The 24,541-nt window shown below is 42.9% G+C and overlaps 1 protein-coding gene across 2 annotated transcripts in view; it reads left to right on the forward strand.

The window, feature by feature from the left end:
- The window catches only part of LOC111855600 (carboxyl-terminal PDZ ligand of neuronal nitric oxide synthase protein), a 62,702-nt gene that overhangs the window by 9,651 nt on the left and 28,510 nt on the right, over positions 1–24,541 (forward strand). For both annotated transcript variants that reach the window (XM_072714512.1, XM_072714513.1), the window contains exons 3-7: positions 19,040–19,132; positions 19,352–19,410; positions 22,933–23,041; positions 23,121–23,262; positions 24,003–24,163. In XM_072714512.1, coding sequence (XP_072570613.1) covers positions 19,040–19,132; positions 19,352–19,410; positions 22,933–23,041; positions 23,121–23,262; positions 24,003–24,163 — 564 coding nt within the window. The remainder of the gene's footprint in view (positions 1–19,039; positions 19,133–19,351; positions 19,411–22,932; positions 23,042–23,120; positions 23,263–24,002; positions 24,164–24,541) is intronic.

Consider the following 24,541-nt stretch of genomic DNA (forward strand, 5'->3'; position numbering starts at 1 on the left):
CTGTGTGTGTGTTTGTGAGTGTGAGTGTGTGTGTGTATGTGTAATAGTCAGCTTGGCCCCCTTGCCGTGTTGCTGTCTGTATGTGGTACCATGCTCGTGGGGGAACAGTTGTCCTTGTATCGCTGTATATGTCGTCTCTGTATCATGTACATATCTGATGTACACCTTCACTGGAGGGTATTTCAGGCATTACCATCCATCTTCATCCTCTTATCCGGTCCGGGGCTGTGGGAGCGCTGGGGGGCCTATCCCAGGACACAGGGCAGGGTGGCACAGAGAGGATGCCAGCCCGTCACATGGCACACACAGGATGTGGGTAAGGTGCAATCTGCACGTTAAAGTAACTGGAGCAAACTCACACAAAATGGGGAGAACATGCAAAGCCCACACAGAGAGCGGAGGCGAGATTCAGACAGCCAGCCCTGAGGCAGCTAGCCAGGCATTACGAAGGCATGCACACACTGTATGTATATGCCCAGACATTATGTATCTTATGTTTACATTTCTGTGTACAAGGTTTATGGACACTTCATGTTTCACATCTTCAGAATCTTATTTGTTAATCAAAGATGTACTTATAATAAAGTGAAAAAAAATCATTGCATGCATACATGAACCTAATCGTTTTATATAAACCAACAAACCAAACACTTCTTCCAGTTATCAGTCCCTGGCATCTTTGTTGAGGAATCTTTGGCTTAATTCTCCTCCACATTTCTTTGCAGTCTTGCACAAACAGCCCAGTTCAGGACCATCCAGCTGGTAAACATGTGAGCACATATTGTATTGTGGGCAGCCGTTGAATGTCATTGCTATTCGGCTCACATGCTGTTAGCTGGCATATACATGGACATCAGATGAAACAAGGCAGGCCTTGGATGTGCTCCGGGATTCCTTTTTAGGGAATTGTATTTCTTTTTCTTATCAATCTTTGGGATAAATTTTAGTCTGTTGTAGGCCTTTTACAAAGGACCGATGCATTCCTGCATGATTTCATGACCTTCTCCAGACTGATAAACACCCACAATGCATATTCTGCGGTTTTCTAAGTTCTCAGTAGCTTATGACATGGGCTTTCACATTAACCATGCAGGAAAATTTTCATGGCAATCCAAATTTTGTCCTAGTGATTGACTTTTTGGTGCCAAACTTGATGCCAATTAGTTGTGCACTGGATTGTACTTTGTCAACCTTCTTATTAAATTCTCCAATTCCTCTAAAATGTTCACTGAATTTGAAAGGCTGGGAAAGGCTCCAGGCTCCCTGCTCAGGAGAGAGAGTTAGACCATGTTTAAATACAATTGGTGACAGTGATCGTATTTTAAATTAACTATTGTATGGTATTTATGGTGGAAATATAAAAAATGTATGTATAAGTCAGTTAGACTTCTGAGAAACTGGGATCAGTACAGACGCTACTCTACTTTCAACTTACAAACTTTCAGACATACAAACAAAGAGGACTTTAAGTCCAAATCGTGTTCCTTGGGCTCCCGTTTCCTGTCCAAAACATCAGTTTTTTTTTCTGTGCACCAATTCCACCTGGTATGACTCTTGGCCGCTGCTCCCACCGCGCAGCAGCGTAGCGTGTGTACTCCCAGCATCCTAGTACTCTTTGTGTACTCTTTGTACTTGCGTATACCCTTAAAATTATGTTGAATAACGACTTATGAACATTTCCAGTTACGAACGGCTGTTTGGAACGTAACTCATTTGTAAGTAGAGGAGTGTCTGTACTGGGCTGAAAAACCTGTTATTAGTTGAGCTCCATGTTTTGCCCTCATTGCGAAGAGGTAAGTCGGAATAAATTATCTGAATAAAGCAGACAGAAAAATGAACAGGGCAGTGTGCAGCTGTGTGACAGAAATAACAGCCAGCTTTTGTGAGGTTAAAGGGAATCTGATCCACCCAAGGTCAAGTCTACACTGGAAAGGATAAAAGAGCCACTTAAGAGTGTCGTGTGAAGCCTCGTTCGCGTACCATGTCACGTGCTGCTCTGCTTTCCGTCCTGCATGAGTAGTGCTATGAAGGAGCAGTCAGGATTCATGCGTTTCGGTGCTCCGTCAGCCCTGCATGTCTGTCCTGGCCTGCATGCTAATTGTGTCCGTTAAACTCCATGCGGAGACATGGAGAGGCTGTCGTTGACCTTGGCAAAGGTGGGCAGGGATCGGCCTTGGAGCCCCTCAGATCTGGCCGTGAAATTCCCATTGGCGGTCGGAGATTCCGGATGAGTGTCAGCAGGATAAACAATGGCGTGTCACAATAAACACAATGAACTGAGCTCTTATGCACCTTATTATAAATATTAAAGAGAGGCGTAATATTAACAGACTAATCTGTACTGAAGGTCTAATTCAGAACTCTTTTCAAATAATTAATTAACTGTCTTACAAAGGCAACACAGTAACCACAGTGACACCGAAACTCAGAATGTTTTTTTTTTTTTCCAGATTTTGTGGTTCCTGTAATTTCCACTCTCTGCTTTCTTCAAAACCAAGTAAAGTTGAACTAAAATATTTCATCATGAGAAAAAACAGTCTAAGAGACCCGATTTCAGTCAGAATTCAGTTTTGATTAAATATGCATTTACTGTGTTTTGCCTTTGTAGGGAAGAACAGATGAGCAGAGAAAATTAATAGATTAAACAAATAGGACAATGCAGAAATCTAGCATCAAGAGTTGTTTGTGTTAATCGTGAGAGAACTTTGTCTTTTGTTTGTGTGTGTTTGCTTATAAGGAGATGTGGAGTCAAACAGCACCGCTCTCTCCCAGTGTATCAATGTGGGTGTGTTTGCTTATAAAGAGATGTGGAGTCAAACAGCACTGCTCTCTTCCAGTGTATCAATCTGGGTGTGTTTGCTTATAAAGAGATGTGGAGTCAAACAGCACTGCTCTCTTCCTCTGTATCAGTGTGTGTGTGTGTGTTTGCTTATAAGGAGATACGGAGTTGAACAGCACTGCTCTCTTCCTCTGTATCATTGTGTGTCTGTTTGCTTATAAGGAGATGTGGAGTTGAACAGCACTGCTCTCTTCCTCTGTGTCAGTGTGTGTGTGTTTGCTTATAAGGAGATGTGGAGTCGAACAGCACTGATCTCTTCCTGTGTATCAGTGTGTGTGTGTTTGCTTATAAGGAGATGTGGAGTTGAACAGCACTGCTCTCTTCTTCTGTATCAGTGTGTGTGTGCCTCACGTCATCTTGCCTTGAACAGCCTGTTTATTTTGACTTGAAGCAGACAGGAAGCCTGGTGGTTTTAATAACCCTGACGTGATCTCTAGGTTTTGTACTGCATTTCCTTTGGGAAGAATGATTTCAAAACACCCACCAGTAATATATTGTGCCTCACTCGTTTCCTTTGGATAAGGATAGCCAGAAATGATGAGCTTTATCTCTTTCTGCCTGCTTCTCATACAAAAAAATCTCCAGTCTCACTGACAGATTTTGATATGTATGTGAAATAATATTATTTTTGGAGAATTAATAAAAAAAGTCTTAATTTCCGTTTCAGGCAGAAGCTAAAAATTTGCTGAGCTGTCTTCTCGTCTTCAACAGGAGAGCACATGGGCTTGATTTGCTCTTTAACTTGATGTTGAAGGTGACCTTTTCTGACTGATCCATGTTTGCAGAACCTGATGTATTTTACATTTGCATTATTTATTCATTTGGCAGATGCTTCTGTCCAAAGTGACATACAAGTGAGGTAGATAATATATTACAAGCGTATGGCTGTCAAGGTGTCTGACTAGGCGTACGTACAGCTAGGCTGAGCTTCCGATAAAGGCACAGTAACTAGTGCAAGTTAGAATCGGAACAAGAGCTAAACAGCGCACCACAAACATACCACAAACATCCCACAAACATCCCACAAACATACCAAGAACCTAATACGTGAGCTATTCAAAGACAAGAGCTAAGAAGAACATACATGATATAGGCCAGTGGCTGAAGACTTAGTTGAGGTGTTCATGGAACAGATCGGTCTTGAGGCCTTTCAGAGGAGTTCTAATGACCAGATAACATTTAGTATATAATGAGGAACCTGAAAATTGTGGTATTGATGCAAGCAATAATTTTTGCAGTAGTGAAGTCTCTCTTAGTGCTATAGACCCAACCCGGTCCACGGGGACCTCCTGACGGTCCACGTTTTGCTGGCTCCTAGCTCTCTGACAATCCACACCAGGAGCCGGGAGGTAGCAAAAACACGGACCGGCTGAGGGTCCCCTTGGACCGGGTTGGGTAACACTGCTTTAGAGTCTGAACAAGGGACAGCATGTTATTGATGTGTGGGGTGGTTTTAGGGTATATGTACTGTAGTCAGATGTACGTTAAGCCCACAACAGAACGCAGACTCAGCCAGTTCTATCCCAGTCTGATTTATCTCTCTTTTGGTGTAGTTTTAACCAGGATGGGCACCTGGCCTGTGCTTAATTACGCAGGCTACTTGTTTTTAAAGTGTTTGTTGCCGGAAATTCACCACAAAGCTGAAAAGCATCTTTGTAAATCAGGATCTAAGAATGTTTTGCAACAATCATCACAGATAATAAGAGTTATAAATAACCACCTTTCCCCGTGCAGATTATCACAGGCTTGGTGTTTTGGGAGCTGAGCTGTGCCAGTGGCCATGGGACGGCCTCCCTGAAAAGTCACACTCCTGGTCTTCGTGCACCAGAATGCTCTGAAATGTACTTAATAAATCCTCTTACTCTGTTTACCTCAATTTTGCCTTCAGCAGCTTTGTTAATCATGAACAAATCACTGAGGAAATCTGAGAGTCCCAGCAGGGGGGTCAGTGATCTCTGACAAGTAAAGAAAGATTTCATTGTTTTTATTTTCCACACCACATGCAGCCTCATGGACTGTTTGTTCACTGGACACTGAGGACACAGCTGAACAGATCGGCTGCTGTTTTCTGTACAGGAGACTGGCGTTTCTGTTTTTGTGTTTTTTTTTTATTAATTTCATAGTTTTTTGACCTACAGCTCTAGAAAAAAAATGAAGAGACCACAGCACAATTTTTTGTTTCACTCATTTCTCAACGTATGAGCCTGGAACTAACCTGCCGCTCAGTGTCATCTTCTGCCAACAGAACCAGGACTAAACGAGGATTTAAAAATGCAGATTTTTAAAAATATATACAGTAGTCTCTTCATTTTTTCCAGAACTGTATTTATGTTGTAGTTTGTCTCAAGCATTGCTAGGCACTAAAGATTTAGCAGTAGCCCAGAAAAAGGGTGAAAAAAGGCTGAAATCACCAAACAGTGGAAGAAACATTAAGGAACAAACATAAAGGACCAAAACTGAACAATTCAGTGATCCAGTGACAATCCAGTGAGGCATTTAAAGTTCCATACTAAACCCCTGATTAGATCTGCTGTTTCTTACAAAAGAAAGGTAGCAAAAGTGAACTTACAATGTGCATCATATCATAGCATTTGTTCCTTGGCCTGATCTGAGAGGAGGGTGAACTGAAAAATACCTAGTGCCATGTTTATATTGCATGAGATCTGCGGGCAAGGGCATGGTGTTTGCCACTCAGAGACCCCAGAGGGACAAGGCGTGGAAGCTGGAACCGCAGTTTGTCACAGCTTGTCGTCTGACTCACCTGTCCAAAGTACAGACGTCTCTTAAAACACTTTCAAAGCAACTACCACATACTGTAAGACAGAGCCCACTGTTACAGAAAATGTTTCATTCTTCAATCATATTTATTGTGTTTTCATATCACTTAAACAGCCTGTAAAATTGTGATAGACTGTTGTCTCACTTACGGTTTTGAATTCAGAAAGCACATTGCAGTTTTCTCATAGGCCAATGCCGAGTTCTTCCCACCCTATGAAAACACAGATTGAATGGCGCCTTTCTCACCCTTTCTTACCCGGATGCGCTCAGGCATGATTTTACGCTGGGCTCAGGTTACCAAGCTGGGACTCGGAGAATAACGGGGAGAACAGAGGCTGGATGCATAAAGGATTTGTTGGCTTCTGTGATGCATTGTATTTCACTTCTTGTTTCTATGAGGTCTTAGTTTTGTCTTAAAGGGCCAGGCATCCTCTTTTTTCTTAATCTTTCTTTGTTCTTTTGTGTTTTTAAGTTCCTTGTCTTCGAAATGACCCAGAATGAAAGGCAACCATGGGGCACCTTCCTGACGACCTGATGTGCTGCTTCTGTTTGGCCGTCGTTTTGCTTCAGTGATCTCCTGTGATTTCTCTGCTTAATCTCTTGGGTTTCCAAAAGAAATTCACAAACATCTCAAGTCTGACACCTGCACTACACTCACAATTTATTCAGGGCAACTACATGAACAGGGTTGTGCAGTGAAAAGTGTTTCTCTATAAACTGTATGCTGAATAGTAATTGCATATTACTTCATCAGAAGACAGTAAAATAATGCCACACATATTGTGTGAGTTACCCAGTGTTGAATGTACTGTGAAGGTCATTTATGCACGTATTTTAAACCCCAAAATGATTTAACATTTGAAAATGCACACAGCTCATGTTGCAGTACCGGAGTCTTTGTGAGTTTTTCCCGCTGTTGTCAAAGGGCTTTGTGAGGGTCACTTACCAATAGAAATAAAGGCCATCTTTCACCCTTAGTCAGGCCTGTGCCGCACTAAAAACTGTGAATGAAAGAGGTGATTTCTTCCCTTTTTGGTCTTTTTAGGGAGCACAGTTAGGGTTGCGTTAACAACCAATACGAGGCCACTCCCCGGCTAAATCACCATGGCAACTGCCACAACTGCCAAAATGTCTTTCTTTACCCCTACTGAATTGGAATTCCTTTGTGTGTAGGTGTGTGTGGTGGGGGGGCAGGGGGGTGGGGTGGCTGTATGTGTGTCAGTGAACGTTTTTCTGTGCTTCAGCTGTTACAGAACACTTGAGCTGGGGCATCTTTGTAGGGAAACAGCCAAAATGAACCCAGCTTGGTTATCGAGCAGCGGCTCTGTTATTGTGCTGGGCGTTACGGCCACTGGGGTTGAGTGATGCTACTGGCTGGAGAGCTAAGAACTCAGTTGACCTATTTCTAAGCTTCCCTGGCTGGAGAGCAGCTTCCAAAGTCAGAAAATATGCGTATGAATGTGTCACACTTTCTCTGTAGGAACCCATGTTAGAAGTACGACCATCATTTGTACAAGCAAAGTGGTGAAGAAAGTGGTGGATCTCAATGAAAAAATGCTTGTGTGATGACCCATAGGACAGTGTGAGATCCCTTGGGGTCTCTAGGAACAGGAGACAGCTAGCAGGGTATGTGGTCAGAATCTCTCTCAACCTTCAAGAAATGCTTGCTCCACCTGTTCCACCTAGTCCTCCATGACCCGGCGTGACCCTTAGCTGCTCCCCTGAATCCTCTTCTTAGCACTTCTCTCTGACTGAATAGCTCCAGAGGTGGATAGTTCAGATCCAGAAAGTAAAATCCAGGCCAAGATTTTATTTCAACCAACCAGTTGAGTATAGAAAGTCGCAGCCAGAGAGTACTGAACTGGCTGGTTGAAACATGAATGAATTTTCATTCATTGGAAGCTCCGCCATCTGCTCTTATGATCAGTTGGCCCACTGACTATATGCTTGTGATGTATCTTTTCTCACCTGTATGTCTTGTCAGACACAAACATCTGCTGCAGGAATAAACGTACATGTACTGTAAGACAAACACACCCTGATTAACAGACCTGTCCTAAGGGAGCCGCTTAGCTTAGTCTGTGCCCCAGTGGTAAATTTTTGGGGATTTCAGTGAACCACCTGCGACCACATGGGCACCTACAGTATGCTGCCATTACAGTCCTGTACTAGGTCACCATTCATGCTTCACTGGTATAGGATTGGCAGCGCTTTTGCAGACTGCTCCACCAGAGCTGCTTGTCATTCGCTAACAGGAGACGCTGCACCTAAAAGTCATTCTTATTGGCCAATGTGTCATTCATCTTGAATTGGTCAAAGGTATACAAACACAGAAGTAGAGATCCACATTGTTCAACTCCCTTTTGAAGTACAGAAGCTCCCTAACTGACACAATACTACCGGCAGATGGACTGATCTGGGTAGCAGGGACACGCTTGCTGTCAGACTGTGGCATTTTAATAATGCTGTCCTCTTTCTCAGAATTGTGCTGCGCCTCTCTGCGGACTGCAGGGCTGCATTTCCTGTGCAGCTGCTAATTCTGACTTCTTGGACTGGCAGGTGTGAAACTGAGAGTTTGTGGGGTCAGTGTTTGCAGAGACGAGCACGCAGCCTACTACAGTATCTAGGCCATCGAGGCGAATAAAATTATAGTCACCAGATTCATGGGAATGTCCTCTGAGAAGCCCGTTTTCCAAACGTCATGCCAGACCACTATGGCTCTTTAGCTGAAGATTTTTTTTTTGTTTTTTTAACTTGTGCCCAGGACCGAGATTTTGTTACGGCAGACAATTTGTGGCCAATTAGTCATTCTCAGTAAATCACTTAAATTATCTCTGTAAAATCATCTCAGAAAGGCTCTATTAATTCTTCAGTATCAGTTTGGTTCGTTGTCGTAGCATCATAATTTCACTGTCCTGAATTGAACCACTATTTGAGAAATCAAAATTCACAATCACAATGAATTGAATCCGTAACTTTCCATTGATACTAGATCATATCATCATGAGTTAATGAGTCGCAGCCTGCATATGGAGGTGCCGATTCCCTGCAGGTTCCACCGTACTCCTCCTCCTCCATGCTCCAGTGCAGGCTGACGAAGAGCAGAGATGATGCCCAGACAGGGCTCAGCCGCCTGCGCCGCGTCGTTCTCATGAACACATGTGGAAATCTGTCTCTAACAGTACAGCATCCATAGGAAAAAAGAGCCATCCATCATCCAACTGCTTACATGCTACATGGTCATGAGGAAAGATTCACCTATTTTTCTCCGAATGATGTACAGATTTATTACTTGATTTATTGTGTTTGTTGCCTTTGTTTGAATTCCCAGTCAAATTTCTATCAAATCAAATAATCAATCATTGAATTACACACTTACTGATTAAAAGTGTACTTTCATTTCAGCAGCTCTTCTACTAATATTATCTTTACTGAATGTGTTACTAACGGTAATACTTTACTATACTGTACTATACCTGAATAGTATACTAGTCCTAAAGCTTTATGTAACAAATGCTCATTCTCTTGATGTCACTGTGTTACTGTTGGTTAGTTACGTGGGCTATGGTGACAACCAAGAAGATAAAGAGCTTGACAGTTAAGAATGATCATTCCCCTGACTCGCAGAACAACTGAAGCATGAAACAAATCCCATTAGAGGCACTTTATTTTGCCCCCCCATAAGTGCTGGACAAAGAGCTCGGCCTCCCCAGTGACCCTCTGCCGTGCCGATCCTTCTGCCCGTGTGCACAGGAGGAGCGTCTGACCAATGAGAGGCACGGTCGCCGGAGAGAGGCTGATGCCTGTGCTGCAGTGCGTCACCGGCCCTGGACCCAGCGGGGTGCCAACATCCAAGCTAACCCCGCAGAGGGGCGGGGAAATCCCTCAACGCCCGTCCCTCCCGGTCTGGCTTTGAAGCGAAATGACAGTTTCCTGAGTTAGTTTGTCACTTCTAAAGGAAATTGATATGAATATGTAGGTTTAACACCTGGGGTAAATATTTGAGGAGAAACGCTGTGCATCCCAATGAATCCCCTCTCTGTCTGTCTGCACCATGTGAGGTGGGGGGGGAGGGTGAGGTGAGAAAACCTCATTCAGCTATTTTGGGCTGGGGGGGGGGGGGGGGGTGCAGGAATGTTGGGACCCAGCAGTCCTGTGGCGATTGAGAGGCCCCTCCCCCCCAAAAACTGATTCTACCCAGAGAAGATCAGTTATAGTATGGAGACAGCTAAAACAGCAAATGCCAGCTGCTCTAGTGCGGCATGTGTTTGGACTGATGCAAGACCAACTCAGAGAATCAAAGCTATTAATAGACTTATGGGCCTTTTAGGGTTTTCTGGAACATCCAGGCTTATACTGTTTTCCTGCTGTCGTGCAAAATAACGAGGTTAAACTAGCCTGGATTTATTGACTTTTTTCTGTTACAATCAGGAACCTGGACTAGAGCATTGAATGCAGGGTAGTGATGTACTGTAGCAAAGATAGCTACACTGGCCGCAGAAATAGCTAATCGCAGTCTTAGTACAAGAATATACTAAATTACCAGCTTTGCACACCAAGTCTGTAATGTTTGCGTACGTTTTTTTTTATTTGTCATCCGATAAAAAAAATTATGCACAGAAACCTTGCACTCTGAATCTGACGCTTTTTATTATTCTGTAATTGCGAGACAAAGAGGAGTTGTTGTCAAAAAGCATGATTTTGTGGTCGTCTGACTTCTGAGCAGGAACAAAAGTGGAAATATTGGGTCCATCTGATCCTGAGAAGCTGTCAAGAGCAGGGAGAATTTCACCTGCTGACATGGGAATTGTGGAATTATCATGATTCGTTTCAAGGTCTATTTCAAAATGTCAGTGGTGCAGACTGATTTGCTGCTAACTGCTGCTATTATAAATAGAGATGCACCGATACCGATATTCGGATCGGTATCGGCGCCGATCCAGACCTATTTGACGGATCGGGAATCGGCCATGCGTGACCGATCCACGTCCTATACTGTACTTACTTATTTAGTTTTTGGCAATCAATCGCACGACAGCTCTTTCCCATTTTACATGTGTGTTTTTGCGGCATTCAAATCGAACGCTATCACTGCCCCTAAGTCTTTTTTGCTACTCAGTGGGTGTGAGTACAGTGACTTCCGCCTGCTGTGAGGTCATGCGCATACCCTTCGCAGTACGAGGAGCGTAAGATAATAAGACGTGACGATCTGGGAGTATTTTAGGCTTTTAACAGAAACCGGAAGCACAGCGTTTTGCAATCTATGTAAAATAAGGTTTTGAGGTGGGAATAGCGTTTAATGGAAAATCCCATTTAACAAAGCTCACGCAACTGCGAGACAAAACAAAGCAATGGATGATTTGGGAGTCGTTAACTTAATTGGACTGTTTTGCGAACTCGTTGCTTGTGATACAAGAGGGGCTGCCATCGCAACAAAAGTGTAACTGCGCTTATGCCAATGGGAGAAAAACTTAAAATTTTAAGCATAAGCCACTTGTGTATATTTGCTTTGAAGATATTCATATTGAACTGCAAATGCCTCAAAAACGCTTAAAACAAATGAGGTGGAACAGTACGTTATGTATGTTTGTAGTAGCCTAATTAAATATTTTTTGTCACATTTTTTCCATCTGTATTTACTAGCTTAAAAAAAATAATATGCAAAGTATAACAAAGTAAAAAGAGCTCTTGTATCGGAATCTGTATCGGTATCGGCAGTTGTGTATCGAAATCGGATCGGAACTGAAAAAACGTGGATCGCCCATCTCTAATTATAAAGAAGACCACCAATTTCTGCAATCCAGTTGGTCTTGAACAGCGGCTAAAGCCAGAATCCTGAAGGCGTGAGCCAGCATGTTGCCTACTGCATCTACTTATCAGCTAAATTAAAAGGAAAGCTACTCTCTGGTTATCCTTGTGTATTTGCCTTTTCAGTCTGCATAATGAGTCCTGAAAATTTTATGGGTCACACTTTATTAAAAACGTATCTCTGATCACTAGTTGAGTTGACATGATATATAGCCTCTCCCTGGGTTACAATGGGGTTACGTTCCGATAAACCTATCGTATGCCAAAAATATAGTAAGACGCATTTTAATACAGTACACCTAACCTAACACTTACATTGACCTACAGTTAGGCACAATCATTAACACAAAGCCTAGTTTATAATAAAATGTTGAATTTCTCATGTAATTTACCCATCGTAAAGTCGAAATATTGTAACTTGGACCACCGTAACCTGGGGAGCGTCTGTACTTCAGTGGTATCACGTCTCTGGCGGCCCTCAGGAGGCAGGTGGCGCCCTGGGATCCTTGCCGTACCAGCAGGTGTGAAAAACTTGGCTGCAGTTCCTACATCTCACCCTGGCAGCTCTGTGTCTCGTGTTGCCTGGAAGGGGCAACAAAAGCAACTGGGGGCGTCAGCAGAGAGTCTGGCCCCTGGGCCATCCTGGGCTGCCAAATTTGCTCAGCGGCCGCCAGTCTGCGCAGGTCTTACCCCCCGAGGGTAAGCTCTCCTTCCCTCTGCGTTCAGCAGCATCATAGAGAACTATCATGCCAGAATGTCCTGCCTCAGGTACAACTTCTTGGAATTGCCAGTGTGCCAGTTTTTGTTCCAGCCAATCATCTTAGTCATTATTTAGTTGGCACAGTTGTAAGTAATATATGAAGCTTTATGGCCAACAATTTAAAAGAAGTGGACCAGTTAATGCTGGGGAATTATTTGGAATAGAACCATGAATACAATGTTTGGGTCCCAGTTTACTTGAAATGATGTTCTGGGCTCAGTTCATAGTTCGGCTTTCTATCAGTGCATCCTAGCACCTAAACCGATTTGGGGTATTAAATCCAAACCACGTTCTGACTGCCCTAATTGGTCAAGTACCAGCCCCCCCCCCCCAACTACTTTGTACTATAATTGGTTGGAAAACGGATTAATGGATGTTTGCTCTTTTATTGAATGTTTTACTTTCAATTCAATTTAACTTATTTTTATATAGTGCCTTTCATAACAGTTACCTCAAGGTGCTTTAGATGGGTACTGGCTGCCCAACCGGCCCTGGTCATTAGTATTAACTTTCCAATAAAATACATTCAAAGACCTCATAGTTGATGTTCACTATTTCTGTTACAGAATTGACTGCTCTTTGATCAGAAATGTCTAATTTCAAGCTCCACAGTAGCGTTTTTTCCAAAGAAAAAACAGGTTTGTACCACATGATTAGGTCTTACTGCATGGAGAGGTGAATTTCAAGCTTGTTTGGATGGTGCACTGGCCTCTCCAGGTAGAACCAGCTGCATTTTCTCAGTATTAGGTCTACAACTTTTTGGGAACTTCTTTGAAAGAAAGCTCTGCATGAGAAAATGCCAGAAAAAAATAGTTTTTAGAAAAATAGAATGATTATACAACATTTTCAATTAATGATGTATTCATCTTTTAATTCACTGATTGATTTTGACCCCATAGGAAGCACATCGGGAAAAACAGGAACTTTAGTTACAGTGTAAGTAATTCGTTCCAAACTCCTCAACTGATCATTCAGCCTCAGATTGACATTTCTATAGCAAACAAAATCTGCTCAGTGGAGACAATGTTCACTGCGGTTTTTCATCTCCAGATTTTTTATGGACCTCATCTCCTCCACCCTGCATACCATCATCTCCTCCACATGCATATTTCATAATTACATTTATTTATTTAGCAGATTCTTTTATTCAGAGCGATGGACAGTTGAGAATGCAGGGTGGGCGTCCCTGTAGCGCATGAGGTTAATAGCTTTGTTCAAGGGCCCTACAGTGAAATCACTCTGCCAACCACAGGATTGCAGCCTGACAAACAAATCTAGAGGGAAAAGTCCAGCCAAACACATCAGGAGGAATCTGCCAATGAAACTGGACAATGCTGTCATTTAACAGACTCTGCTCACAATCAGTGTAGTTACCGTTAACAAGTCAAGTCAGTATTTATTACATTTTTAAAAAGCCCCAGCTGCCCAATTTCACAAAATCAAAAACTTATCAAATAGAAAAAGAAAAAAATAATAACATGGCACCATAAAACCAAACTGACACAGAAATGGATTAAATAAATGATGTGAGTCACTTAATTTTGACGATACCAGACTTGAAATTGTCTTCTCCTATTGCTTTTATTTGCATTTATTTTGCTCAAACTTGTATCGCGGTTTTAATTACTATTATTCTTATTCCCCATCTTTGGGATGTTTTCAAATGAAAATCTGTGGAAGAGGACATTATCCTGTTATCAAAACCAGATACTTGGACCACTTGTTCTGCAAACGTCTGCAACCTTACTAGAGTCATTAAAGGCTATATTCATTACAGAATAAAATAGAGGCACATTAATAGTTAGGAGTATTTCCTTTGCAGCAGGAAGTAAGTCCTTCTTTCTATTCAAAATTTCTGTTTAATTCCTGAAATCACCCAGAGCTTTACAATGACCTTGTGTATGAAATGTAGGTTATTGCACAATAAGGGTGTTGAAGTGGAAAAAGTTCAGTTGCTTTTATTAATGTTCAACTGAGTACTCAGATCTCTGTGTCTGTGTTTAGGGACAGCTAATCATATATGTGTGTGTGCATGTGTGTGTATCTATGTGTGTGTGTACATGCGTGCGCATGTGCGTGTGTGCGTGTGTGTACATGCGTGCATGTGTGTGAGCAGGTATACCTTACCTTATGGGGACACAATGTCTCCACAACGTGATGAATACCCGTTTTTTGGTGTGTGCGCTGTGTGTATGTGTGTGTTTGTGTGTGTGTGTGTGTGTGTTGGAGGGGGGGGTTCCTAGCCTTCTGACCAAATAACACACCGAAGGTTGGGATTTTCATCTGGGCTTCCTCAGGGAGACCGAGATCATCATGCCCTGAAATTCTCTGTGACTCTGAATGGTTTAGGTGTTTGGCTGAAACACAAACCTGTTCTTGTGAATGTAGCAGCAAAGCCAGCTGGCCTCTCAGTGTGTGTTTCCAGGAGACAAGCTGAAGGAGCGAGTCAATAAGGTGCCTAAATTGCCGCAGCCAAGCACAAGGCCGGCCTGTCAGATAGCCCGGCGAGCATCCCCTCCTCTGGTGGGACACCAAAGTAGGCCAAGGTCGGCTCTCCACAGCGAGTGTCGCAGAAATGGCCAGGACACGCTGATTGTGCAACTGCGAGACACCACAGTCCACATGGAAGTCCGATGATATGTTTTGTCTCTCCAGGGCCCTGTTTTAAAATGTTCCAGCTGTACAAACAGAAGGCCGAGGTGCTAATATTGTCGTGTGAAAAGAAGCCAAGCAGCATTTCAAGCACAGGGGATTATTTACTGCTGATGCAGTCCTCGGTGAACGGACATCCTTGTTTTATGTTGGACGCATCCTCTAACTCCAGCATGTAAAGAATGCAGGTTGGTGTCAGGCTGATTAGCTTCCATGTCAGTGGCTCTGAGCTGTTTCTCCATCTGCGTATGTGAACTCACGGTCACGCAGGTGCACGGCTGTGGTGTACGCGTGCCATGCGGCGTGCACGGTGGGGTAAAGCACTCACAGCTGCGGCATGCACGGTGGGGTAAAGCAGTAGTGCTTATCAGCTGATGGTTAGATGTAAACTCTCAAATATCATATGGATATATGAATGAATTCCAAAAATATAAAAAGAACAAGACTGGTTTGCAGTAAGGCCGGTTTACAGGAACTGTGCAGAGGGGCCAGAAATGCTTATTTCATCATAATGTTGTTTTAGTGGGAGTGTCATTGAGAAGAAGTGTGTAAATGATACCAGTGAATGATACCATGATTTGCAACCTGTTAAATAATGCCAGACATTCAAATGATAGTGAATAATGTGGATTATTCAATACTGAGTTACTAAATTGGTGATGTGATGTCATGTTAATGAACTAACTAATTAATTCTGAACTTTTATTTTTTAGTTCTTGGAGATGAAACCTACAAGAAGTGTAAACGTTTCACTTACAGGATATTATCATGGTTATTTTACTTGAATCATATGTTTAATAAACATGCCCTTTATTGAATTTTCAGTGAATTATCAAAATAATCCTCAAATGTTTGAATTTGTGGTTTTAGTTTTTTTAATGCTCAGTAAAGTTTTTATTAAATGTTTATTAAATATTTTTCATTGATGGCAGCTTAGTAGTTTTTTTCGAAAGCTAAATCCCAGGAATCGCGTACACATGGTTGCTTGGATACAATATACAGGCTTCATTGTATTGCCTCTATAGATTCAGCTGCGCTGCGAAGAATGTGCATGAGCTACGATATGCTTTAAATTCTGTGTCTTTGGTGGGATGAGAGGAAAATTCTGGGTAACCTAGACTGCATTTTGCCATGGAAACCTGCTTTGTCCTAAATAGAACAAAGAGGCTTCATGTTTGACCCATGGCTGAAGTCCAGATTCATTCTAACCGGAAATCAGGTTTTCCAGTTTCAGTAAATGCATTGATTTTGTTAAAAAATACCAAAGATGCCACAATCAGACAGAAAAGCTTCTAATAAACAGTTTTTAAATAGATTTATAAACAGAGTAGAAGTGGGAATGATGGGAAAAGATATTCCCTCTTCTGAAGAGTGAATCGGTATTACTGCATGTTTCTATTATTGGTTTTTTACCTTTTGCCAGGAATCCTCAGATACTTTTTGAGGAATTATTTGGTTTCTGTTGACAGTGTGGTTAAAATTATCTCAGTCACTTTATTAAGCTTAAATAAAGATTTTTTTTCTCTGTTTCTGTGGTGCCTCAGATTTATCTCGCTGGCCTGGTTGGGGATTGCCATCTGCGTTAGCTTGGTAGCAGGTAGCATTGCATCCATAATCGAACATCCATCTCCATTTGCCTCTGCTTCTCATAATGTCTGGGATATATAAGGCAATCAAAAATTGCACTATTGGCAGGACTCTTTTTGCCTCTTGGAAATGGGTTTATATCCTGTAACAGCCACTTCACTCTCCGAATGCATCAATCATGCAAAATATCATGAGTGAATGGCCCAATCTCTCACACTGTGGATGGGAGTCCCAGGTGAGGGGGTGGCCGTCAGTGATGCTTCAGAGAGACCCCCACTCCCCAGCCTCCCTCCTCCGAACCATCGACGGGCTGAGGCTCCAAGCCAACATGTCAGTGACACCTCCCAGAAATTCCAATAACCGCAGGTCTTGCTGGCTGGGATCTCGTGCGAGCGGCAGGCCATCCAGCTAAGATCCACTAACAGTAACTCGGTGAGGCGTGCTGCTCCCACCCGGCCTCTGGGATGAGGCTGAGAATGTCCAGCTCACAATGAGGACGTGTCACGTCAGCCCCGGAATTCTTCCCGAGACCCGGCTGTACCGAGGGCAGAGGCTGTGGGGTCTCTTTGTAACTTGGCGACTTTTCAAGAGATGTTTGATGAATGATAATGCATGCAGAGCACATGACCGGACATACTGCTTCTGCAGCAATGGTTTGGAAGCGTCACAGAGGCATCTAGGGATCTAGGACTCATACCAAAAAGGATCTCTCTAAACACACAATAACATTAAGGATTTATTACATTTATGCCTATAAATAAGGGCTGGGTTTTATCAAGTGGTGATAAGAGCCGACAGTTATGCAGGACATTAGTTTTCAGTTCTTTGTTCAGCCCAAATCACTTTGTATTCCCAAAAGCAATACACTCTACATTGAGTTCTTCACCATTACCTCAGGTAATTTTTCATGAAGTCCACACTCGTATAGTCCTGCTCTCCATAATTGCATAATTGATTAAAGAAATGGACGACTGTAAATGAAAACCAATGTAGAGGGACTCGGAAATGAATGGTCACGCAAACCCACAAGCTGCAAACACTAAGAATTACTAGCACGGATGTCTTAATTCGTACATTGTCAGCAATGTGGGGACCAGATGGCACATGGTCTCCATACATCCACAGCATGCAGGAGAGCATTCTGTAACATACAGTGTGTCCTCAGAGAGCATTTTGTAACATACAGTGTGTCCTCAGAGAGCATTTTGTAACATACAGTGTGTCCTCAGAGAGCATTCTGTAACATACAGTGTGTCCTCAGAGATTATTGTGTAACATACAGTGTGTCCTCAGAGAGCATTCAGTAACATACAGTGTGTCCTCAGAGATTATTGTGTAACATACAGTGTGTCCTCAGAGAGCATTCAGTAACATACAGTGTGTCCTCAGAGATTATTGTGTAACATACAGTGTGTCCTCAGAGAGCATTCTGTAACATACAGTGTGTCCTCAGAGATTATTGTGTAACATACAGTGTGTCCTCAGAGAGCATTCTGTAACATACAGTGTGTCCTCAGAGATTATTGTGTAACATACAGTGTGTCCTCAGAGAGCATTCAGTAACATACAGTGTGTCCTCAGAGATTATTGTGTAACATACAGTGTGTCCTCAGAGAGCATTCAGTAACATACAGTGTGTCCTCAGCTCGAGCAACTCAAACTGCTACATAATTATTTTAATATAAGTGGTGATGGCTTGTATAAAGACAATTTAGATCAGTGCTGGAAGATTAATTTAAATATATACATATTCAGTTGGTTGTCCATCAAGGATAAGTTTGTTGATACTTTTTTTATAAATTACAGAATGAGGCGTCCTGTCACATTACGTAATGAATAAATGAGTACACAGCTCCTGAGAGGACTGATGGAAATTTCTGGCCATTTGATTCTGAAGATGTGCGCTCTACTTTACTCCGGACTGTTTCCAGTCCTGGCAGATCCCTTTGCAGCAACAGCATCCAGTATTTCAGAACCGAGCTGTGCTCACGTGGTTTAAAAAAATGTGGCAAAGAATTTGATTCATCTTGGTCTGGGTTGTTGGATGAAGTCAGCAGATAATTGCTGCAGGTTATCGGTTTTTCCTTTGGATACATTTTGCTCTGCAAATATTCCTTCTGTAATGTACTGTAGCATAAGAGCTTCCACAGAGTTCCGCCTCTTACATTACAAGTAGAAAACTAATCAGCTTCAGTATATACCATTGATCTCTGCCAGTTATGACTGAGTGATGATGAAAATGAAGGCACCTTTGCACGGACTGTGTGTCGAATCCCAAACTCCCAGCTTACGCTACTGAGTAGCTCATTAAACTGTGGGCTTTGCTGTGTGACTGCTGAGTGCAGTTGTGGCAGGAATATGTTCTGACATAGTCTGTGTGCATTTGTGTGTGTGGGAGTCCAGTTTGGGGAAAAAGCCCGGCTTACAGTTATGAATTAAATAATATATATTCTCATTTTCTGCCAAAGGTGTTGGCTGACTGATAATAATTGTTGTTGTTGTGTATAATGTTTTTACAATTCTAACCCCATTCCATGAGGTCGGGGAGTCACACAGCCTCGTTCACGGTGCCATTTTGTAGCTTAACCCATGTGGGTTATCTGTCTCTTTTTCAGTATGAATTTAAAGCAAAGAACATCAAGAAGAAGAAAGTGAGTCTCGTGGTGTCTGTGGATGGAGTGCGGGTGGTCCTGAGGAAGAAGCAGAAGGTATGGCCCGGCCAATCAGGGAGCAGACTGAACCCAAGGCTCTGCAGTGACCTCGCATTTTGCTTTGCAATCAATGATCCTATTCAGTGTTCCGTTCCTATGCAGTGTTCTGAAGGAACGTCCACATGGTCTTTAATGTTTTCATTCTGCTAAGCGTCACTGTACTGTACCTTCCTGAAAGCAGAAATCGCAGTCATGGTTTTCGGTTCATCTTTGCAGAGGAAAGAATGGACCTGGGATGAGAGCAAGATGCTGGTGATGCATGACCCTATATACAGGTTTGTCATGTGATCCATCACCCCAGTTACACATTTTATGCTGGGGTGGGGGGGGGAGGGTCACGTATAGGTACAGTCAGTCATTTCAAACACAAACCTGTCAGTAAAATTGAATTTAAATCGGCTGAAATCACACTGAAAGCCACATTTGAGGTCGACCTGTAATTTACAGTCTAGCTCTGATGTTGCACATATATGAAACGCTAATTATTTCAGCATGATGTAATATGATCCATTATTGCGTAGAGAGCATATATGAATAATACATATAATCTGTGACAGTGAGATTTAATTTTAAGACAATTTCTGGTTATTGGGACACAAATAAAACACCATAATTCAATGCTCTTTGTGTGCAATTCTGGTGAGACAATAGCCTGTTTCTTCTTCAGTAGCACTGGCTCTCTGAATGCAACATTGTTTTGCAATTTAAAGCCTCTTTGTAATGTTTGAACTTGACAAAAACTTCTGTTAAAAGGCTGTCCAATGTGTAAAAAATCACCACATCTCAATGTTGTTTAAGTGATTATTTCCACAAACTGGTACCATTGAAGAACATCCTGTCTGACCTAATGGCTGTGACAGTAAATGGTACAATGGTCACCCTTCAGCCCAAAAATGACGTCTGCGTCGTGAAAGCCTGGGGTCAGGGTGCAGGGTCAGCCAACACTCCTCACCCATGGAGCAGCTGGTCTTAAAGGCTTATTAATTTCCTGGCCATTGGATTCAAACCTTTGACCTTCCAGACATGGGCAGTGAGCCCCTCACCTACTGAGATATACACCAGAGGCTGCCACAGGACCAATGACCCATTCACAATGTGAGGTTTGGAAAGTCTTTTTAAGAACAGAAAGGAACCATCCGGAACGCCCCTGCTTTTATTTAGTTCTAGGATAGCATAAAGTGTAAAAAAACATAGTAAATACGAAATTTACTGTAGAAGCATAGGAAAATGCTTCTCATGTGGAATATTAATGGTCAGGTGTTATCTTATGATGACTGCATTTCTGCTGTTCTCAGTTTCAGGTGTTGTCTTGTTCCAGCTGCATTTTCCACAGTAGCATAGGAACATTGTAACAGTAGCATAACAGTAGCATAGCAGAATTGTTAACATTGTAACAGAGGCATGGTATCATTGTTAACATTGTAACAGAGGCATGGTATCATTGTTAACATTGTAACAGAGGCATGGTATCATTGTTAACATTGTAACAGAGGCATGGTATCATTGTTAACATTGTAACAGAGGCATAACAGTAGCATAGTAGCATTGTTAACATTGTAACAGAGGCATGGTATCATTGTTAACATTGTAACAGAGGCATAGTATCATTGTTAACATTTTTGGAACCCTCTCTGAGCATTTTCAAAATCAATTTGAATCCGGGACAGTTATGATACTTTTCTTAAGGGTTATAGGAAGGAACATTTGTTTAGGAGGCACCAGTGTAGGTTGGCTCTATGCAGGTTGCTGAGGCCCCCCACAGGAGAACAGGAGCTCAACACAAGTGAGCACCCCCCCCCCCCCCCCCCCCCAAGTCCTTCCCACCTGGTATCTTCATTGGAGTGCCAGCTCAGCAGAAGGTCAGGATGATGTCAGATAAAGATTTAGGTCCCCATAGAGTATTGCTTTAATTCCAGGGACTACTTCTGGTTGGGGACCTTGAGGGGCCTGCATAGGGATAAAAACATGAATCACCGTGAGTAATTTTGTAATACCTGGAACAGGCTGACTTTTGAGAGAATTACACATCGGTTGCCTGCAAGGCCTGCTTCTTAATTGCAAGACCGCTATTAAATGCAGCAAACATGCTGCAAATTCGTCCAGTCATTTTTGCATTAATATGGTCTGGATACAGCATTGCAGTCCATTATTTGCTGCGAAAGGACCAAGGCCCCGTTCAGTCTGAATGGAAGTATATCCCAAAATGGAGAAGACAGAATTATTTTTAGGAATCTAAGAGGAGCCCTTAAAGTCTAAGAGGAGGAATCTAAGAGGAGCCAGATTAAACAGAACCATACCCAGATAACTAACCAACGCATCGATTCAGGAGGTACTCATGAAACTTTGTTTCGTAGTCTAAACTGAACCAAAGAGGACCACTTGGTTTTAGAACCAGCACCATGAGCCCGTGTCCCTATGGGACACAGAATATCAGTGCTGGGCTTTTGATCAAAACCCTTAAGCCCAGTTGCTCCAGGGACACTGTCTGGCCAAGCTCTCTGATCCTCACTTTTATATTGCTTTGGACAAAAGCATCTCCTAAATAAAAAAATCTAAATGAAACTGCTTCAGGCACTATGAGACTACTTGATTACTGTAATATTATATTCAGTTCTTAGCAAAATGTTTTTTCGGCTGGACGTAAGCTGGGCACCGCAGACGACTGGCACAAGCTTGGCTGTTTGGGAAGCTCTATCCCCAGCTGCTATTTCTGTGCAGCCAATAACACAGGAGGAGGTTGACATGACATATCTGGTGGCCATTTCCCTGGGCAGTAGCCTTATAGTCTGCCTCTGTAGGACATCATGTGACCTTCAAGGGCCTTTGACATTTGGCTAGCAGATATTGGGAGTAAAATGGCTACTTTGTCTCCCAGTACAGGAACATGTAATATAGCCTTTTGATTATATACTTTTGTTGTCTATCTTAGGCTCCGAGTAAATGCTCCTACCTCACCACTCCCAGCGATTGTTGTTGTTTGGAGAGCATATTGAGCTGTGTGTTTGGACCTTTCTCGCAGTGTTCCAAGGCAACATTAATTCAGTGAAACGGGTAACAGCACTTGGAATCGGGTTACTGGGGACAAAACAAAACAGCGCTCTAAACAGAGCAAGGCGCAGGTGTAAGGAGTCGCTATGGATACTCCCAGTCACCTGATGCTGTCCTGCCCTCATGCCCAGCATGGAGCTCCATGCTTGATGAAACAAAGCCTAAAGGAATGTGTGCTCTGCTGTGTACAGGAGGGAGATGAGGGCATGGAGGTAAAGCAAGCATAGAGGCAGCCTCCAGTGCTCACTGAGCTTGCAGTGCTTCATTACCTGAGATCAGTCAGACATGCTGCAGAGCTCCAAGCCTCATAATTAAAAGCCATCCGTAGCACACCAAGATGCATCGGCGCGGAGCTGATGTTGCCGGTGGTAACAAGAAATGTACTGAAAGCTGAGAAAATGCGGGTTTCATGATTCCTCCTTATGAGGAAGATCCAATGAACCCTAATGTCCTGCAATGGACACCCAACACCAAGATATTCAGAAACTCTTACTGGGTTTATTCAGAACCTTTTATTGGATTTATTCAGAACCTTTACACCAACATTAGATATGGTGCAGGAGTACTCTGCTCTCTCAAGCCAAACATGCCAATGAGGATCACTCTTTCAGACAGGAAGTTAGGAATTATGATCTCTCAGGAAGATAGGACATTGGTCTGTATCTGTGTCACAGGTTAACAGGAGTACAATGATGCCGTATCTATAAAGATATTCAAAGAAAATGATTATTTTTAACATATAATTTCAGGATTTTTTACGTATCTCACGATTCTCAAGACCTTAAGATCTTCAGCTACATTGCCCGGGATGGAGCCAGCAATTCATTCAGGTGTAACGTGTTCAAGTCCAAGAAAAAGGTAGTAAGATTCTGCAACGTTGTATCACAAAGACCGAGAATGGACATTGATTGATAGACGTATCCACCGGCCATGTCAGACCCAGGCCATGCGCATCGTGCGGACGGTGGGTCAGGCCTTTGAGGTTTGCCACAAGCTCAGCCTGCAACACGCGCAGCAGGGCACCGGCGGCCAGGCGGACGGCACCAGCGACAAGTCGGCGGAGGAGACTTTGCGGGATGGTGAGGAAGCTTATATATGGCGCATCCATTAATTACAATGTAACTTATCATCACATGCTGGGAAGTAGAGCATTAACGATTGGGGGAGACCAGATCAGGTGATTCATCATCCATATAATAACCTAAATAAATCCAGGATGAGCTGAGATTGAACCAAAACACACTGTGACCCCTCAAATACTATGATCAGGTCCGTGATTCTTAACTGGCGGGTGATAAGCTCAGCCCGCAGCACAAAAATTATCCCCACCACCAGCTGAGAACCTTTGCTCTAAATCAGTGTTTCCCAACCCAGACCGTCCATGTTTTTGCTGCCTCCCAGCTCCCTGGGAGCAAAAATGTGGACTGTCTGGCAGGCAGCTGGGATGGAGCAAAACCATGGAACATCTCAGGGTCCCCAAGGACTGGTTTGGGAAACACTGCTCTAAATCAAGCCAAGTGCTACAGGTTAAATTTTCACGGTCAGCAGAACCCTGTGAATAATCTAAATGGCTGGTTTTAGCAAACCTTTGTTGTATCAGATTGTGTAATATGCTTATGCTAGAATCAGTCTAGTAACGTATACTTTCACTTGTAGTAAATGCAGGCATTAGTACATATGTTAGCAATCAAATTCAATCTGTAGCTATGTATGACTAATTGTTAAGTTGTAATTAAAATTGCATTGTCAGCAATAGCATAACTGTTTTTGCAAAAGCCACGCATGACCTTTTATACACTGTGGTGACTGTGTGTCACAGACTGTCAGCTGACTGGGGCAGAGCCAGACAAAGCAGCCAGCAAAGGGGAGGAATGCCAGACGGGGGCGCTGTGCGAGCAGGCCGTCAGTGACATCCTCCAGAGCCTCGCAGAACTCAACGTCGTAAAATCCAGCTATTTCCTTCCTGACAAAAACTTCCAGGTGATTCTTCCAAGTTGTTTCCCTGTGATGTAAAGGTGTTTTCATTTCCCTCATTTATTGTTGAAAGTTCTCCTGGAAACTGCTAACAGCTGAATCTTTGGGTACAGAGAGGCAGGGATATTCAAATCACGGTCCTCGAGGTCCGAGCACTGCTGGTTTTCCAGCCTTCCTTTACCTGTGAGCCAGGTGTGAAGCCTCTGACCAATCAGAATCAGTCATTATTATACTAACTACCTTGGAGAACTGAAAACAAGGCCTGGATTTGGAATCGAGGTCCAGATTTGAAGAACTCAGGTTTAAGGTGTTGCTGTGGCCTCGTGCCTCCAGCATCTTTCGCACGTTCTGTCTGTGTTTAAGTTGAGTTCTTCGAAGGGCAGC

Source organism: Paramormyrops kingsleyae, chromosome 7 (genome assembly GCF_048594095.1).
Source record: "Paramormyrops kingsleyae isolate MSU_618 chromosome 7, PKINGS_0.4, whole genome shotgun sequence".
Taxonomy (NCBI): domain Eukaryota; kingdom Metazoa; phylum Chordata; class Actinopteri; order Osteoglossiformes; family Mormyridae; genus Paramormyrops; species Paramormyrops kingsleyae.